The sequence below is a fragment of the Panicum virgatum genome, chromosome 3K, assembly GCF_016808335.1.
Source record: "Panicum virgatum strain AP13 chromosome 3K, P.virgatum_v5, whole genome shotgun sequence".
NCBI classification, from domain to species: domain Eukaryota; kingdom Viridiplantae; phylum Streptophyta; class Magnoliopsida; order Poales; family Poaceae; genus Panicum; species Panicum virgatum.
Window position 1 is genome coordinate 57851579 of NC_053138.1, and position 13358 is coordinate 57864936.

Consider the following 13358-nt stretch of genomic DNA (forward strand, 5'->3'; position numbering starts at 1 on the left):
CATTTTATCTAGCCTTTATGAAACCAGAATAGGAAACTATGTTATTCATAGAAAATGCATCTGATGATTCAAAATACATGACTAATCTCTTTGTAAATCATGCAGTCCAGAAGATCACATAAGGATAATCAGTGGGTTCTTAATGGAAATGTGTAACATACACACATGCGCACACGCAACTGTTGCTTGTTACCTTTTGCCAAATTTTAAGGAAGTTTATCTAGGATAATGTTGCAATTATGAAACCTAAATAAAAATATATTATTCATAGAAAACATGCCTCATGGTCTCAAAACATGTGGCTGATGTCTTTGGAAAACATTCAGTCCAAAAGATCACATAAGGATAATCGATGTGTCCAATGCAGCATCGTCTATGGGAATGGCCAATAGTCAAGGAACTTCTCCCCTTTCTCTTGGGTCAAAGGTCATGTTGCACGCCTCTGGTATGTGAAATTTTTATTTAGTATCTGTGTCACTATATACAGGACAATATTGTAACAGCAACATTGAAGAGAAGGCTATGATGCATTGATGCTTGCAGAAATGGTACCTCATGTTGCTGAGCTGGCGATTGATGCCTTTGGAAACTATGTGCCCCAAAAGGTTCCCTCTGTGAACTCTCTTATCTTTTGAAGATACCAGCAACACTAGACCATCCATAACTTCTTTTGTTTCCTTTTCTCAGGTGATGGAGCATGGAGCCCCCATTCACATAAGAATAATTGTCAAGTTCCTTAATGGAAAGGTATTCACCCTAAGCTGCATGTCACATCCATATGGCTGTGTCGAGTAATCCAGAGGGTAATGTACTGAGTAATCCAGATGATGATCAACGAGAAGTACCTAAGCTGCATGTCACATCCATATGACTGTCGAGTAACCATGCTATGCCGAAATTCTTGGGCACTAGTGTTTTGATCGACGACATGCACTTTTTCTTCCTTTTCCAGTTTCTCAGAGTTCAACAGTCTCAAAAACATTTCATTGATGGTATGCAGGTTATGCTGAATGATCGGTATGCTAACTACGTGCTGCATGCAGAAGGTGAGAGGGACCAGTGACGACTGGCACCGCAAGGTGATCCTTGAGCGCCTGACAACTCACTTTGGCAGGTTGAGACGCCACAAGCACGGGAGAAATCATCCCAACTGGGGCTGCGTATGGGTACGGCTATCTATTTATTCCTATCCCCACACATAGCTGCCAAACAGAAAGATGTTCAATTTATAGCGTTGTTTCAATTTATAGCATTGTTCAACCGTCGAGAATACTCGACGGCACTACTCCTCAGCAAAATCAAGGAGGAGGCGCGGGCGTGGGGAATTGCGGGAGCTCGGCACCTGGCTGATCGGAATCTAGTAGTCGGTGGGTGGCCACACCTTGTATAGTTTTTTGACTGCCATTTTTTTTCCTTTTGATCGCTTTAGAGAGTCTTCCGTGACTCTCGCTTGTTTCTCCTTCTCTATTAATAGAAATGCGCATAATCTGTGCCCGTTCGTTCAAAAAAAAATAACCTAGTGATAATAAGCTCTACATGCTTGAAATTGAAAATGAATATATGAAGAATCATGAGGCTGAAGTGTAGTAGTCACATTGCCCGAAAGAAAAAAGTGTAGTAGTCACACACTGAATCAAATTCTAGGACTCATTTTCAATCATGATTTTTTTTGAAAGATCATTTTCAATTAGGAATTTAGAGGTCCAACAAATATTGCATTTTTCAGATCGTTAGGCAAATTTCAGAAACCTGCGTCTTAGACTGCAAGGGCTTCTGCGCTGCAGCAACATTGGGCTGAACAAAGGAAGTTGCCCAAGAACTAATATGGTCGCTGCTTAAGCTATAAATAATAAAGTCTCAAAGCCAACCAAGTTTTTTTTTCACATCGAGGATTCTCGTCCACAGCACATAGATTGCAAGTCCAGAACGTGGAAGCAGGCAGAGGAAGAGCAATCCAGAAGTCACTGGTGCCTCAAAAAAATGTTCCTTTCCGTTTTTGTTATAATTTCTTTTTTTTTGTAACAAAGATGACACATACATAGATACACACTAGTACATTTTGCTTCATCATATATATTGGATTGCTGACCGACCTTTCAGAATTCATGGTGTGCTCTATGTTTGCAAAGGGGCATACAGCACACTGATGCCGATGAAATGATATACCCTTTGGAAGTCCGGTCCGGTTAGGAGCACTGAAAATTGTCGAGAATGGGGAAAAGGAGTAGTTGCAAGTTTCTTCTGAGACCGCAAAAGAAGCAGAATGCTGATCAAAACCCTGTATTCGAGCGACAATCGGAGCCAACAGCCCATCACTAAAAGTACCTCTGAAACATTGTCAAGAACTGCGGCCGTTGGAGAACTCCGGCCATGTTTAGCTTGGCAAAACTCCGAGCAGCTGAATTCATCGTGTTGCACAATGCTAGAACGTACATAGTTCGGTGCATGCTTCATCGCGAGCTCCCTCTGCAGTAAAGTTCAGCAACTCCATGGAGATCGCTTGTGTAAAATTTGGGAACGAAACCTTTTGATTTGGTCGAGTTCTCCACGATTTTTGTGGCGCTCTCTCTGTTCGTGTGCAAGGCCCAGTCAAGGCAAGTGGCCCGGCGGGGTCTGACGGCCCAGGCAGGGCGATCGGCCCAGCGGCAGCGGCGGCCCAGGCGGAGCACAGGGCCCATGGCGCGGGGGCTAACGGGCCATCTCGGCCTGCTGGCGGCTGAAGGGTTGGCAGCCCGCTCTGGGAGGCTCAGCAGTCAGCACGGCCCAAGTGTCTGCAGCAGGCTGGCCCAGGGTAAGCATGCGGCTCTCCTTGTTGATTTTTTTTTTGTTTTTTTCTCTCACATGCATTTAATTCACGCCTTAATTAATTATTTTTTGTTTTTGCTAATCTGTATTTTGCACTTAATTATTGTTAATTAGTACGTAATCTTTGCTTTGTTTAATTAGCTAGTTTTTAATTAGTTTTTATTCTTACTAATTTTAAATAATTTATGCATGTTTAGTTAGGTTGCTACACTCGTGGCGTCGCTTGGACAAGTTGATGAAACAGCAAAGCTTCATCTCTGCTACTGTAAAGTTGAGTGCAGAGTATACTATATATCTGTGTGTGTGAAGTTGAGCAGCAGGGAGTTGGGGGCTCCGGCCATGTTTAGCTTGGCAAAAGTGTGAGCAGCTGAATTCATCGCGTTGCACAAATGCCAGAATGTATATAGTTCGGTGCCTGCTTCATTGCGAGCTCCCTCTGCAGTGATTGTTCACTGTTGTCGCAAAGCCTCATCATCATGAGCTCCCCATTGCAGGGCCCTCTGCAGTAATGTTCACTGTTATTGCGGCGTGTTGATCAGGACCGTTGGATTCTTATGTGCTCACTGAATCTGATACCTGGCAGTTGTACTTACCGAATCAAATTTAGACTTCAAATATGTAGCACCAAGGACTTGTCACTCTTTGCTTCTTTTCGAAACATATATGCTGGTGTCCTTGTCAAAAAAAAAAAGCTTCTGCGCTTCATGGGCATACGTTTGGTAGAGACACATAGACTAGTCACAAATTATTGGCATGGCTACCCACCAATCTAGTTGAATTTTGACACAAATCATATGCAAAAACTTCTTTGGTTTGCAAAATTTGCACGCCAAGGTACATGTCACATAGCGAAAAATAGTTTACATTTGATTTAACTACCTAGAGCACATCTCTTTGACTCTTCAGCCCGAAAATTGAACGGCCTTTCTCTCTACAAGAGGCAACTACCACTGTCACTCCGCCGTTTACCGTTACCGAGTGCAGTAAAAAAAATATAGACCTCACAGGTATAAAAACAGGCATCCGGGTCCACTTCGTTTGACTAGGCCACCTCGCTGACCAGCGGGGCCCAAGGGGTTGACGACTCGTCACATGCTGACGTGGGTTGACCGCATGGACAGCGGCGAGAACGGGAACGTCGCCACCGACGTCTGGGTCCCGGCGTCCCACCCGCCGCCCGCCGCGGCGGCGCGCTCGAACGACGACGACGGGTACGAGTGCACGAAGTCGTCGAAGCCCACCTCGCCGGAGCATGCCGGCGGCATCGGCGGCGGGGGCGGCGGCTCGGGAACCTCCCCGGCCTCCCCGCCGTCCAGGTACCTCGCCACCTCCCGCATCGTGGGCCGCATCGCCGGCGACGGGTGCGAGCACCAGAGCCCCACCTTCACCGCCGCGGCCACCTCCGCGGCGTCGTACTCGCCACCGAGCCGGGAGTCCACCACCTTCCCCACCTCCCCGGCCGCGTACCGCTCCCACGCCCACTCGGCGAGCACGAGCTCCTCGGGCGGCGCGCGCGGCTCGATGGGCTGCCGCCCGGCGACCACCTCCAGCACCAGCGCCCCGAACGCGAACACGTCGATGGCCGCCGTCGCCTTCCCCGTCCGCGTCAGCTCCGGCGCTAGGTACCCCAGCGTGCCCACCACGCGCGTCGTGCTCGGGTTGGCCCCGCGCTCGTGGAGCTTGGCGAGCCCGAAGTCGCCGAGCCGCGCCGACATGTCGGCGTCGAGGAGCACGTTGCTGGCCTTGACGTCGCGGTGGAGCACCACGCTCTCCCACCCCTCGTGCAGGTACAGCAGCGCCGCTGCCACGTCGCGGAGGATGCGGCGGCGGACGGGCCACGGCAGCCGCGCCGCCCCCGCCCCCTTGAGGTGGTCGCCGTCGCCGCCGCCGCCGAAGAGGTGCTGGTCCAGGCTGCCGTTGGGCATGTAGTCGTAGACCAGGAGGAGGTCGCCGCGGCGGCGGCACCAGCCCTGGAGCTGGACCAGGTTGCGGTGGCGGAGGCGGCCGATGGAGGCGATCTCCGCCACGAACTCGCGGAGGCCCTGCCGGGACTCGTGGCTCACGCGCTTCACGGCCACCGTCTCGCCGGACCCCGGCAGCACGCCGCGGTACACCTTGCCGAACCCGCCGGAGCCGAGGAGCTCGCGCTCGCGGAACCCACGCGTGGCGCGGCGGAGCTCGCCGTACTTGAACCGGTGCGGGCCGTAGTCGAGCTCCCACGGCTCGATGATGTCGCGGTTCTTGTACCGGTAGGCCCCGTACGCGCCGACGGCGGCGAGCACCACCAGCGCCACGAACGCCGAGAACGCCACGGCGAGGATGAGCGACGTGCGGTTCTTGCCGGTCTTGTTCCGCGGCAGCGTCGGCAGCGACGAGATGTCCAGCTTAGGGGCGGCGCCGCCGCCGAGCCGGAAGCTCCAGCCCCTGACGTAGTGCGAGCTCGCGAGGAGCCCCGTGGACGCCGAGAAGCCGACGTACATCTGCTCCCGGAGGACGCCGGACAGGTCGACGGGGAAGGAGATGAGCGGCGTCGCCGGCTTGACCGCCGCCGACGCGCCGGTGCCGTTCGCGATCGAGACGTTGAGCAGCCTGGCGGCGCCGTCGTAGTCGATCCACGCGACGGTGTCGCCGGCCTTGAGGTTGACGGGGTCCGCGGGGGCGGACTTGTTGGAGACGAGGCTGTTGAGGTCGACGCCGACGTGGTTGCCGTTGATGTCCCCGAACTCGAAGTCCTGCACGGTGTCGAACTCGACGGCGAACACGTGGTTGGTGGCGTTCCCTTCGACGGCGGCGCTGAAGAGTCCCAGGTACTGGCTGGGCAGCGAGCCGGGGAGGAGCGGGTCGGGCGCGATGACGAAGGCGTACCCGTGGCCGCCCAGCTGCGCGAACTCCGGCACCACCGTGACCACGAACTCGGTCGAGAAGGACACGGCGGTGCCGTTGCGGTCGAGGAAGCGGAGCGGGGCCGGGTAGAAGGCGTGGCCGAGGAGCCGGGAGGTCTCGTTGGTGAGGCGAAGGATGCCGTCGGGCCAGACCTCCGCGATGCCGTTGAGGGTCAGGTTCGGGCTCCCCCCGCCGCCGCCGGCGAAGCCTTTGTAGGTGAATTCTTGGGAGGCGGCGAGGCTGGCCAGGAGGGAGAGGAGCAGGAGGTAGAAGAGGATGGGAGGCTTGGGCTTCGAGCTTGACATTGCAGTGACCCAGTGAACTGAAGGCACGAGGTGGCGGGGTGGGTGGGAAGAATTTAATGGGGGATGGAGAGGAATGGAATTGGAGTGGAGGTGATGGCTTTGTAGGGACGGAGGAGGAAGAAAGGGAGTGGAGTGGTGGCAGAGGTAGTATAATACTAGCTAAGCTTTTGTGTTCAATGGTAGCATATACTCAAGTATTTTTTTTTGAAACGAGTAAAACTCTGCTTTTCTTGAAAGCCATGATATACTCAAGTATTGTTCAATGTTCGTCGAGTTTTTCTTTTTTTTAAACGAAATGTTTGTCGAAAAATTAATATGAAAGGAACTTCCAAGGGAGATCCCAAAACTGGCGTTGAAAATTGGACCGATCAGACCTCAAGTCTGAAGCAGAACGCTACCACTCCCAAAAGTCAACCGCAACAAGGCGGCTCCAAACCATTTCTATTTTCTAGAGAAGTTGGCGCCAACTGTTTGACCCCAAGCGCAAAGAAATTCAGTCTAGTCTGACTCTGATCTGATGGGTGTCGTTGTATGTATCTGACCAATCCAAATCAGAGGGATCCGGATCTGCAGGTCACATGTCGCCCTTCAATTCGCCGCGCATATGTCACTGTGACGAATGCTTGCAATGGCAGTCCTCACCGAACACTCTTGATGACGCAGTAGTCACACCATGCCATTGCCATCTGCGTATTCTTGCAAACTGCAAGGCAGAGCTGACGGCTATCTATCAACCGTGTAGTTTGGTAGATCTTGGGATCTGCAAAAGCGCTAGGTTTCACACAATCCTTTCCCAGCTGTATGTATTGTTAAGGTTATACTAATTGTGAGCGATAAAGTTCGGTAAAAATGCTTACTGAATTTTGCTAACGTTATTGCGATTTTGGGCACCACAGACGTCTTGATGCGGATGTGCACGTACGGCGTCCTCTGCTAAAGAAATAGCATTCTTAATTCTTTAAATAAATATAGAAAAACGCGAGTATCCGTATTCGAGTAAGATAAAATCTTGTCATGTGCGCAATCAGACCGCAAAAAGATTAAGGATCCAATCGTTTCGCTTTCTATGGTTAGTTGCTTGGTTGAGTTGCCAAGGTTAGTCTTACACTGATGACCGACGAGGACAGCAGATAATTGGCGCTCCTATAAACTGTAACCGGTCAATGAAAGAACATTCAGGAATGAGTGAGTAATTGGCGCTCCTTCACTAATGATGACAGTGATCCGTGGGGCTTATGTCTCTCTCGTTGTGATTGGGGTATGTCTGGGCCTGACAGTGACGCCTCCTCTCCTGAGCACGCCTGTCTTTTTTTTTTCCGATTACAAGGATAACGTCCCCCACCATGCCTACCGTGTCCACCTGCTGGGCCTATCACAGTGAAGACCATCAAGCATCTGAAACAAGGCATCGCTGTTAAGAGGCACATCATCATCATCATCTCCATGCAACGCAATCTGCTGATAAATATTTGTTCATGGAGGAAGTTGCATTGGCAAATTCCAACTGATGATCCCGAAAGTTGCCGAAAGATTTGGTGAACATGCAATGCAGAGAAAAAACAATTTTGAATGGGCTAGCATCTGATCGAACCATACATAGATACAAAGGTGATAATTAATTAATTAATTAGGTCAACGCTCAACCACATCATTAATGGTGAATTATCCTCCTGCCAGTTCATTTCAGTTTTTTTTTTGTTGCAATCTTGGTTATAAGCAAACGTGGCTGGACAAATGCCAGAATGTGAACATTGTGGCAGTATTCTGAATCCTTGTTGGCGCTGAAGTCGTAAAAGGTGAAACTGAAACGTTTGAAAACGTCAAGAAAGGGGGCAATTTCCATCATTTGCAGACCACCAAAAATGCAACCCGGCCGGCAACAAGTTCGCCATTTTCGGCAACCCTTGTTGTGAGTCGCATTTTCTTTATGTTGTTTCGCTATGCTATTTGTTGTACTAAACAAAAGCACTTTCTTTAACTATTGGATACCTGTGAGGACCTTGTACTTCGCTAGCAAGCAAGGCAAGAAATGAATTTCGGTCTGCATTATTACCGCCTGACTTCATCTTGTTGCAAGATGTGGAGTCTCAGCACTTTTGGAAAAGCTTGTCACAAACGACTAAACCGTAGATTTTATAGATCAGGAGAAGTGGCAATAATTTCCACGTCCATCTTTTTTTTATTGCCAAGTCCATCTTTATTTTTTTTTGTTTGAAAACGTTTATTTGCCCGGTTGAAATAATGGAATTGGAGCATGTTTGGTCAAAGCAACGGAAAACCAACCAACCAAACTCAGATACACACTGAAGAATCTCTCGCGCGTATAATTTGAGGCATCGACGAGCATTACTGGTCGCTCGAAAATGTGCCCGAATCAGAGACCAATGAGTTTAAACAAGAACACGTAAAGCTTGAGACGGCGACAGGGAGGGAGATCCACTCCCATTCCCATCCACAGACGACCGATCCAACCCATATGCAATGCATGGTGGCGGTTGGGTGGTTCATCCATGGATCCCACACCTCACCTGTGTGGCTTTTGGCTACAAGTTGCCACAAGAAATCGCATCGAGTGTGGCTAGCTATAGCTCAGCTGCGGGTCAGCAAGAGTGGCTGGGTGGCTCTGGCTGCCTGCCTGCCTGGCCGGTCAACAAAACCGCCTCCTAGTTGGCCCGCCGCCACCCATTTCCATTTGGCACCGCGCGCATGGCCATCGTGCGTGCCTCTCGTAAGAATGAATGTCGGCAGTAGTGGCCGAATTGTTCAGAACTGAAGGACCAGCCAATAAGGGTGTCAGTCCAATGATAATGATGATATGCATACTGCGATCCATGATAGTGATGTGGTAGGGGGTGTTTGGCCTCGAGGGGCTTAAAATAAACACCGCTGTCACATTAACATTGACATCGAATATTTCAATACCAATATAATTAGAAAGGCTAAATATAGACTAATTATAAAACTAACTGCACAAGTCTAGGGGTTATCCACGAGACGAATTTATTAAGTCTACTAATTAATCCATGATCCGCATATGTTTACCGTAGCATCAATCACATGGACTAATCACGGGCTCATTAGGCTTAATAAATTCATCTCGCGAATAAGCCTAATTAGAATTTATTTTGTCATTAGTCTACATTTAATACTTCTAATTAGCATCTAAGCATATGATGTGGCGGAGCTTAAAATAAGCCTTAAAGGCCCTAAACAGATCAATTGATGCAGATGATCAAGTCAAGTCCACATCCTGATGCGATTGCTATAGCCAAAATTAAACCTCTCTAATTTTCAATGTAATCTTCGCTGATAAACCCGCTCCCGTTCGTCATCGTCAATTCGTCGTCCTCTCCCCGAGCTATCTTGTCCCACAAACAAACGGTTGCCGTCGTCTCCGGCCCGTTCGAAGTTTGGGAGGTACTAGCTAGTATACTGTAAGGAGCTATACAGAGTACTATCATATCACTCACTCCCAATATAGTGCTACTACCATAGTTATATCTGACACGCAAACTTACCTGTGCCTACTTGAGACACAACTGAATGCACGTATATTTGGCAAAGCTCCAGCTCTAGGAATTAATTATTTCGAGCCGGGCCATCTCTAGTTGTGGAAATTCTTGGAGCTAGAGCTATACGTAGAATTTGGATGTATATTTGGTTGACCATCTCTCTCTCTCTCTCTCTCTCTCTCTCTCTCTCTCTCTCTCTCTCTCTCTCTCTCTCTCTCTCTCTCTCTCTCTCTCTCTCTCTCTCATGGAGCTCAGCCATCTTATTCTTATAGCGATAATAGATGTTCAAACCACTATAGTTTATCATGCAAACTCCAAGACCTACGTACGTAGATGTCGGAGCTGAAACCTCGCCAAACAAGCCCTACTCGCAAATCCAGGCATTAAAATAAGGAAGGAAAACAAAGACGCGCCCGCCAGACAGTTCGTCATCGTCAGTTGCTTCCAAATCACTCTTCGAAGAGCAGTTGAGCACGAGCATCGGCCGGTCCAGTAGCACACAACGACGGAAAAACATACAAAATGCAGAGATTCCCGTTGACTCTTCAACGTATCCGACGTTGACTCGACAGCACTGATTGCCACTGAATAAGAAGAATAAAAAAAAGAATTAGCAGGTAACCTACTAAGGACACAACTTGTGATTACTACTAGACGGGACAGGGTTGGAGCATACGTTAAACTTCGCTGGCACCCGCACCGTGCGGCGGAGTGATCACTGATCAGTGAAGCATGCGTCAGCAGTTAGGCCAGTGTCTTTGGACCTGTACCGAGTATGTGATGGCTGACGTGGCCGATTCTTTCTTTGTGTCCAAGCAGATTCAGTTTTGTTGCGTTTCGCAAAAAAAAAAAAGGTGGCCCCTATTTAGCTCAAAAGAGTAAAACCTAGATGATTTTGTCCAGGCCGAAGCAACAGTGGCGCCGTTCAGATGGCTGGGCTGGGCTGGGCTGGCAGCCACAGCCGGCGCAGCACCAGCCGTTTGGCTGGAATAAGCAAAGGACACCCCGTCCAATTGCTACAGTGATTTTCAGCTGCTATAGTAGATTCCAGCCCAATCAGCGCTGAAAACCAGCAATCCGAACGGCACCGGTAGTTCTTCGTGACCTAGAGATGTCCCTGCTGGCACCAGATGCTAACCTCGAGGTGTGCATACTGAACATTTTTTCGACGACTCCTTTAGTGGCGCGTCTGTCATTCTGGAATCAAGGAGTGCCGCACGAGTCATCTCTACCTAACGAAATCTGCCCCATCTGCTCGAGCAGGAGATTGGACCACGTCGCCATTCTTTCTCCACCGTCAGATCTTTCATCTATGGCTGAAATCAAGCACACAGCCCAGAGGAGCAGACTGCGTCTCGATTCTTCTCGAGTCTCAAACGGTCATACTCTCGTCCCTTCATGATTCCAGTCAACAGCGCTATCTCACATCATTCCCTCGTTGTTGCTCATGTCCTCCCCATCTTATCTCCATCAGTGGAGAGGCTACAAGCAACAAGTGGATTCAATTTGATCGCTAAGCAAAATGGCGGCCTCTCGCACCGTCAAGCAGAAGCGACAGCATAGTCTCAGCCTTGGGCTCTCGTGCTCATCGGGTCTCTGACAAAGACGGTGCCTATCGCAGCTAGCAGAGTAACCGTGCAGGACTGCTGGACCACCACGCCGGAGTCCATTAGGAGCGCTGGTGCAGTAAGCTCACTGGATGGCAATGTGCTGGCCATCGACGAGCTAATGCACAAGAATCACGGCAGCGCTCATCTCCTCCACTTCCATCAGCGGTGCCACGGCCGGCGGCCACCAGTAGCACGTTGGGTTCTCGACCAGCGACTCCCCCAATAAATCAAACAAAATCCATTTGATATTGCCATTTTTAGTACCTGACAAAGCAAGCAAGCTTTAGACCTCGAACCCAATGTGAGGTCACCCAAAGCAATCCGCTACGCCTGTTTTGCACTAATGAAGGAGCTTCTTTTCCATACTTCGCTGTAAAACAAACAAAACGATTTGGATTATCTTACAATCCACGACCTATGGTTCTTCGAATCCACTTTACTGTCATTTTTTGTTTTTGACATATTTAATTTGCTTGATTAACCGAGCCTCTGAGCAGGAGGCAGACTACACATTATGACTTATGATATCAATATATTTAAACTCGTTTAAAAAGTTTGTCACCGAAATTCACTTTTGAAATTTTCACAGCTTCCAGAATTTTACTATATCTTTTATCCAAAGCCAAGATATATTATTCATGTTCCCTCAAAAATGAAAAACCTCCGTATACCAAGTCATTTTAGTTTTCAACCAGTTTCTGCCCATGTTTGCTATGAAACTCCTATCTTTCGACACAAGTGCACCATTGTTAATTTGTTACACGTCAATAAAACCTCACATTGATCACTTACGTATATGTCGATGCTCCTCCATGCACTAGCACTATACGGTGGCCAACTCTAAATGGCGCGGCAACGTTATTATGTGGTAATAAACTACTGTGCTTAGTTACGGTAACCTTGTTATTATCTGAAAAAATGAAACCTGAATTTTCTTTTTTCTAAAGCAATAACCTTTTCAAGCAAAAATACCATGCACTTAATACTTAATGTATTCTATGCATCGTCTCTTAATTTTGAGGTATAATAGATAATGGTCTTTTGCGAGGGGAGGTATAATAGATAATGTGTAGGGCACAAAGTTTTTGTTATATGCAGCAGTGCTCAGTAACTGTGTTTTTTTTTTTTTTGCTTTTTGCACGTCACGGAGGCATAAATGATTGATATATCATAGAAACAGTACAAAAAAACTAAGATATATTCTATTGGTTCCTGTTAAAAAAGTGAAAAACCTCACACTGATCACTTGCGTCCATGTGGATGCTCATCCACACACTGGCGCTATATGCTGGCCAACTCTAAATGGTGCGGCAACGCCGCACTCAGAGTTCTAGTCACGTTTCGAAAGCTCAACAAGAAGGTGATCAAAGTTTAGCTCGATTATGGATAAGGAACCTATTTGGGCCCTCCTTCCTTGATAAATCTTTCAAATGAAGAAATAGCCCAACACGCACCCTAACCCACCAGCGAATAACCGGGCCACTTTTACAATTTGGGCCTACTCGACTCGTCAAAAGTCACCTGCTTCCGCTGAAAAAAAAAGTCACCTCGTGGTTCCACTAAAAAAAGGTCACCTCGTGGTTCCACTAAAAAAAAGTCTCTTCCTGACTTTTCCCCTTGCTACAGTTGAGAGGGCGGAAAAGGGGGATCGCCGTTTCCGGCGGCGATTCCGGCGGCCTTCTCCCTCTCCGGCGGCCGCTACGGCTCGGGAGAGGGGAATGGGCCACGGAATCGTCGTGCGGATGTATATAGCTTAGGTAGGTGTCCTCCTAGGGCTAGGTTTAGCTCGTCGCTGTTGCTTGGCGGCGGAGCTAGGTTTTGCTTGCCAGTAGTGGCCGGTGGAGCTTGGGTTCCTAGCATCGGCGGCGAGGCGGTGGCGACGGCGGCGCTTTGGAATAAGTCCTCTCGGACTCGTCCCCGTCCCTGCGGCGTTTCTCTCCGGCGCCAATGGTGGGTCTGTGGAGGTGGTGCTCCTGTGGTGGAGCCGCAGTTCCACGGAAGTTCGCCGGCGGCTCGTTGTCCTGAGGTGAGCTCGTTGGCCTTTTGCTTGGTGGATAGAGGGGATGCTTCGGGGTTGGTGGAAGTCAGGAGGGTGGAGCGAGTCCAGTCTTCATGCGGCGGCTCGGGTCGTCGACGGCGGATTTGCTTCCACGGCCACCGGGGCTCGGGGTGCGTCCCCGGCCGATGGTCTTCTCGCGGTTGGCTTTAGATCGTCCTTGGTGGCGATTGTTCATTGTGGTCCG

The 13358-nt window shown here is 49.3% G+C and overlaps 1 protein-coding gene across 1 annotated transcript; it reads right to left on the reverse strand.

Annotated features, from left to right (window-relative positions):
- Positions 1-3598: 3598 nt before the first annotated feature.
- On the reverse strand, positions 3599-6070 carry LOC120699872 (L-type lectin-domain containing receptor kinase S.4-like). Its single transcript, XM_039983967.1, has one exon. It carries the CDS (start codon positions 5991-5993, stop codon positions 3894-3896), a length of 2100 nt encoding a protein of 699 aa, XP_039839901.1. The 5' UTR covers positions 5994-6070; the 3' UTR covers positions 3599-3893.
- Positions 6071-13358: the final 7288 nt, after the last annotated feature.

Coding starts and splice junctions, on each gene's coding strand:
- LOC120699872 (XM_039983967.1), bottom strand. CDS start 5,993: ATGTCAAGCTCGAAGCCCAAGCCTCCCATCCTCTTCTACCTCCTGCTC.